A 6,010-nucleotide genomic window follows, 5' to 3' on the forward strand; every position below is an offset into this window, starting at 1 on the left:
TTAAAAAAAAGTTAATTTAAAATAAAATTTAGAGAAAAGGATAAATAGGTCTGAACCTTTTGTTTTGCGGACATTTTGGTCCTTAACCATTGAAAAATACTTTTAAGTTCCTGACCTTCACAAAACTTGGACGGATCAGTCCCTCCGTTCAAATGCTTCTGTCAGAGACTGATCCGTCCAAATGTCTCCGTCAGGGATTGATCCGTCCAAATTTTGTGAATGTCAGAGACTTAAAAGTATTTTTCAATAGTCAGAGACAAAAATATCTGCGGGACAAAAAGTCAGGGACCTATTTGTCCTTTTCTCTAAAATTTTAGTTAGGTATAAGAAGAATAATATTCAAGACGACGTCGTTGCAGTCCAGTAGCTGAGCTGACACAGTTGATAGGAGTCCAGTGAAGCTAGCTTGTTCTTCATTCTTTCACTGTCTTCTGATTTCGGAATCTGAAATTAAAATCTGAATCTTTAACCGATTGAATCGATCGATGGGTAGCAGCAGCGGCGATCTGAGGTACGAGCTGTCACAGAACGCATACATAAAGCTCGTTCTTCACTCACTCAATCACCCTACTTCCTCCGTCAACGGTGTCCTCATCGGCCGCATCTCCCCTTCAAACGACGCCGTTCTCATCGACGATGCCGTCCCTCTCTTCCACTCTCACCTCGGTCTCCTCCCTCAATTGGAGATCTCTCTCATGCTCGTACTCTCTCTCTCTCTCTAGGGTTTTGTGCTTTTTTTTTTTTAATTCTGTTCTGACTCCCAACATGTTGCACTTTAGATTTTGCGTTAAAAAACCTTACTTTCTAGGAGAATTTGTAATTTAAACTGTTGAGTTTATCCTCTTTCCTTCTGGTACAATTATCTTGTTTGATTAATTTTCTTATTTTCTGATTTAACTCTAATGTAAAGTAGCATGCTTTGTGCCGATTAATTTTGTTTGCTTGGTTTTCTAATTGATTGATTTGTGGATTTAGCTAAAGAGTGCCATGTTGGTCAATAGAGTCAAAGTGGAAAGCTTTGGTTCTTTCAATGCATAGAGAACTTGAAGAAAAAGTTATATTTGCTGTTAAAAAGTTTGTACTTGTAGTATCCTTTACATTGGTTAGCAAGACCTTTGATTTATTTGTTTTCAATTCTTTTTCATCTTGTGTGACATAGATAGAGGAGTATTTCTCTGCTAAAGGGTTGAACATAGTTGGCTATTTTCATGCAAATGAGAGGTCTGATGACTATGAGCTTGGTGGTGTTGCTAAGAATATTGGCGATCATATATGCCGCTACTTTCCTCAAGCCGCCATTCTCTTGGTATGTGCTGGGATTTTCTTCTGTTTTTGTTATGATTCGTGTGGTTGTGGTTGTCATTTTCGTGTTGTTCCTTACCTTTATTCGCAGTTAGATAACAAGAAGCTTGAAGCTTTGAAAAAGAGCAAGGATCGTAGCGCTGTAACGCAGGTTAGCAGCGTTTATATAGGAAACTACAATCATGAAAGCCTTTAATCTTCATTTGTTCTATTATGATTGTATATTTGTATTTACTCTGTGGATTGTATTTGGGATTCCGTATATAAGCACATTTGATTATAAATCCTTACCAGCGTTTGTAAGTATTGAAGCTGTTAGAATATGTGCATCTTTTGTAGTCCCCTTAAGCACTTTGAGATAAATGCTCTGCTTTGATTATTTTGTTTTTTGATCTTTTTTTTTTGGGACCTTTTTCTGCTGCATTAAGCTCTAAATTTAGACAATAACTTAGAGGGATATTGGGGCCAGCATCTTTGTGTTGCAATTTGTAATATCTTGGAACTAAGATCTGATGCAGGATTGTAAATTGCGCCTCTGACTTTGTTGCATCATTCTCTCAGTCTCAGTTTCCAGAAAATAGAGTCCCTTGTTTGATTGCCAACATTTTGCAGCATATTGATCTGTCTAGTTTGATGAATAGGAGAATGAAATTGTTCTGTCATGCAATTTGTTTCGGTTTATTATCTAGGCACAGACTTAATGCGTTATAAGGTTTCAAACAACATTTGTATGGATAAAATAGATCACATGCTATTTGTCTCTGGATGCATCTAAAAGGCATATTCATTTGTTATTTCTTTTAGTAAATTATAAAAAGGAAATCATTAACATATGGTTCTAAGTGTTTATACTCTTATCTTGTTGGTTACATTAACCAAGATTGCCTTTCTCTTATGATTTAGCTTTATGTTAGGGATGCATCTAAGAACTGGAAGTTGGTTCAGTCGGAAGGGAACAGTCGATTCTCTCTCAGAGAGCCATCAGCAAATCTGATCTTGTTGGACTATATTTCAACCGAGAAATGGAAGGGTATTGTAGATTTCGATGATCATCTTGATGATATAAGCAAGTAAGCGCTTTCGCCATGCAGCACTTTATATTCTGGTATTATAATTGATTACACACAATCTATAATCTATTTCATTATTTTTTTTTTTTCAGGGATTGGCTAAATCCAGGGCTCTTCAATTGATTCCAGCCCCTGTATTCTCCACTTTTACTTAATTCATTGCACTAGAATACAAATTGGTGATGTTTTCTCAGCTATGAACAATAGTGGATAGAGAAACATTTTTCAGATGTATAAGCAGGATGTTTTCTACCTGTTTTGACAATATTAAAATTCTTCTGTCCCATAGGATTTTGGTTTTAGAGCCTTTTTTTTCTTAATTACTTCGAATTCAGGTATATTCATTGGAGTTTTCTTAATTAGTCATATCATCTTGATTTACGGTTTGCTTATGACTTTATATGTAGTTGCAATTGTAATTGTGAAGTTGGACAATCGATTGCAAAAATTTAAAGAACCTTTTTATTAAACATAAAAATAAAATGAAATGGCCCAATAACAATAAGAACCTTTTTGGTTTATTTGAGATTGTTTGCTTTCATGCTAGAACATATGCTTTTAACTTTCATTGCACACATATACCTTAATTACAACTTGACCAGAGAAAAGGAAATAAAAGAACTAAAAGGTGAATATAACATAAAATCTTACTAAACACAATAAATATTATTGGATCCTAAAGTGATTGCTGTTTGTTTATATCAAACGTGCCTGCTATGCAAACAAACTGCAATTTGTTCTTCTACTATTGATACTCTATATTAACACCTCCATGCATGGATTTCTTATATGAAACTCATAGAACAGGACAGCCAGCAGCAACTACACCTGGTGCTGTGGGGCATTTGGCCAGTTGGCAGTGATCAGTTCCATCAGCACCCCACCAATCTGGACCAAAAATATCATAGTTTTGGAGTGCAAAATAGAGTGCAACAGCCATGAAAGCAACTCCGGCATCCAGGGCCGCCGAGAGGATGTAAGTATGGCGCGCCCACCACACCTTGAACTTCTTGTAAACATAGATGTTGAAGAAGATCCCCACAATTCCCCACGTGATGTAGTTCACAGATCTCGCTGGTGGAATGCTGCTGGCGCCTTGCATAATGAGTGGTATGTGTATGAGTCCAATCCACTTGTGCTGTGGGAACTTTCGAGAAAGGAACCACCCTGGAACCGGCGCAAGGAGACCAATGAGGAAAAACCAGTTCAGCTCCGGGTAGATTCCTTTCTTGGTGAACATTCTTCCTGGCCCTACGATCCCCCATATGATCGACGCATTATAGAACACATCATCTCCGGGGCATGTCCATGGACTGCTCTCTGGCAACTTCGATGTGTCACATATATTATCGATCGATGTAAGAAGCCACCATGCTGTGCCAAAGTACACGACGGAAGCCACCAGTGTGCCTACCAGCTACCAAATACAACCTTATATACGGTGTAGCATTAGATACATGTTGGAAACTATGGAATCAAATGCCTACCTGCACAATGAACATAGATTTGGGAGGAATCTTCATGTAGTGGCCTAATTTGAAGTCATTAAGAAATCCAAGAGCTTGAGACATGCTAATGTAGCCATAGGTCTTGAATGTTACATTTGCAAGGGGCTTTCCCGGGTAAAGGTACCCAATGATTAACTCTGTGATCACATTGAGTCCAACTTGCTGCACACAACAACTTATTTATGTTCAGAAACATTTCCTTCAAATTAAAGTGGTGATAGATTGTATATAGTTGAAAACATGAGCCAAATAGAGGGAGTAGATTACCTGGTTTGTTGTTGCTTGAATGATTCCAATTGGCAAAGTGAAAGACAGTCCAATCCCTAAAGACATTAAGACTCCCCACCATGGCAGTTGGAGTTGCTTTCCAAAGCCTTCACAAGATATCAAAGCTACCACAGTCATTAGAATCAAAATGGAGATAAACCACCATTCAGGAACCTGTTCATAGTTCTTCTTCATGATTCTTGTATGCACATCTCCAAGTTTTCCCTTAAGTGCTTCTGTTGTGCTTCTTGTCATCCGGTATATCGTTCTTCAAATCGACCAAATATATATATGACCCACAAATTTCAAAAGATAGAGATTCACATGCAGTTGTCTTCATTGAAGTTGATAGTTGAGAACTGTTAGATAATAATTTAGTCAAACATGTCAAATCACTTAACAGTTCTCAACTATCAACTTAAAGGTAATTGCATATAAGTTTGAATTTCAATTTAAATATATATGAATGATGAATAGTCTTACTAACTTACTTTCCATGAAAGAGTAGAACATGTGAAATAGTGGCAGTGAGAGTTGCAAAGCTCAAGCCATAATCAAGTGCAAATATGGCACTAAGATAAATCTTGCTATAACTGTTGTAACCTTCCATATCAATGTCAAAGCTTTTTGCATTTAGAATACGGGTAACATTGTATTTTTTTCCAGAAGAGTCAAATGTGTGAGAACTAATGAGAGGAAACTTCTTAGCATCTTTGATGTTGTTCCAATAGAAGAGTGGAACAAGAATGTACACAAAGATCACAAATCCAACCAATATGTTGATGATGGCAAAGCTGGGGTAAGCCAAAGGACTCCCAAAGAAGCCGGCCACCGTGTTCCAGTCGAGGGCGAACGAGCCGATGCCAAGGCCATAATAGCCTGAACCAATTTGTTGTGCAGTGATAGATTTCTTCCATATCAAGCAAACTATAGAGATAGCTTGCAATGATTGGAAGAGGTAGCCTGGAATAACATAATATGCAAAGCTCGCTCCAAACACTATTAAGAAGAATTGCATCCTTGTTAATCCTCCTTTAGGCCTTTTTTCTTTCTCATGCAATGTCCTGTAATCTCATTCAAGAGTAATTTATCAACCATAACTCATAAGCTAAGGATTAAAGCCATATCCCTAATACAATGTAATATTCAGAATCATGTTAGATGTACACTAGAATCAGTTACTAGTATAAAATACGTGTTAAATATATGATAACTGATTTTAGTATATAAATAGTATTTTTGTAATAATTATTTAGAACCTAGTGATTTTGGCTTTTCCATTATTTTCTATTTTTATTTTTAGTATTTTATTTTTTTAAATTTTATAAATGAAAAAATGATAGAAAATATATTTTTTAATATTTTCATTTTTAATATTTTATTATGAAAATTATTTCACACAGCCCAAATTAATATGTTAACTAATTAATTAGCTTAATATTCTTGACAATATATATCTATATGAAGGTGAAAAATTCTTCGAAAAGTATTAAATAAATAAATAATCTATCAACTTTGGTCAAAGTCAAATGGATTGGGTTTACATGTGTGGACTGTGGAATGTGGATACCTTTAAAAATAATTATACAATGATTATTGTGATGAGTAGAGTCTAAAATATTTAAGTTATAAATCTTAAATTATGGTCTTTAAATACTAAGTTATATTTTTTTATATTATATTATATTATGCCAGTTGTCTTTTTAACTATTTTTCCATTTTTTTTCTTTTTTCATAATTTCGTTTTTATTATCATTGTATATTCTTTTATTTTTTCAAAAAATATTATAATGAATATTTAACTTTAAATTAATTAATAAAAATGCAATTTAATAAATAATCTAATAAGACCCTATATATGTT

At 35.1% G+C, this 6,010-nt stretch overlaps 2 protein-coding genes across 3 annotated transcripts in view; one reads left to right on the forward strand and one right to left on the reverse strand.

Annotated features, from left to right (window-relative positions):
• Window positions 334-2,758, forward strand: LOC107608674 (ER membrane protein complex subunit 8/9 homolog). 2 transcript variants are annotated; one of them, XR_002350947.1, is made up of 5 exons: window positions 334-701; window positions 1,160-1,306; window positions 1,394-1,453; window positions 2,217-2,372; window positions 2,465-2,758. XR_002350947.1 is itself a non-coding variant. In XM_016310387.2 (5 exons), exons 1-5 carry the CDS (start codon window positions 486-488, stop codon window positions 2,493-2,495), a joined length of 621 nt encoding a protein of 206 aa, XP_016165873.1. In that variant the 5' UTR covers window positions 334-485; the 3' UTR covers window positions 2,496-2,758. The 2 variants fall into 2 exon arrangements, 1 of the variants encoding a protein (XP_016165873.1); XM_016310387.2 differs by having other exon boundaries at window positions 2,206-2,372.
• LOC107608672 (oligopeptide transporter 5) overlaps window positions 2,680-6,010 on the reverse strand; it is a gene marked incomplete in the record, with an annotated part of 6,461 nt that continues 3,130 nt past the window's right edge. The window contains 4 exon segments of the mRNA XM_021106860.1: window positions 2,680-3,789; window positions 3,860-4,042; window positions 4,148-4,415; window positions 4,639-5,214. Coding sequence (XP_020962519.1) covers window positions 3,169-3,789; window positions 3,860-4,042; window positions 4,148-4,415; window positions 4,639-5,214 — 1,648 coding nt within the window.

The sequence above is a fragment of the Arachis ipaensis genome, chromosome B07 (assembly GCF_000816755.2).
Source record: "Arachis ipaensis cultivar K30076 chromosome B07, Araip1.1, whole genome shotgun sequence".
In the NCBI taxonomy this organism is placed as follows: Eukaryota; Viridiplantae; Streptophyta; class Magnoliopsida; order Fabales; family Fabaceae; genus Arachis; species Arachis ipaensis.

Coding starts and splice junctions, on each gene's coding strand:
- LOC107608674 (XM_016310387.2), top strand. CDS start 486: ATGGGTAGCAGCAGCGGCGATCTGAGGTACGAGCTGTCACAGAACGCA. Junction 702..1,159: donor TGGAGATCTCTCTCATGCTC/GTACTCTCTCTC, acceptor TGTGTGACATAG/ATAGAGGAGTATTTCTCTGC. Junction 1,454..2,205: donor ATCGTAGCGCTGTAACGCAG/GTTAGCAGCGTT, acceptor CTTATGATTTAG/CTTTATGTTAGGGATGCATC.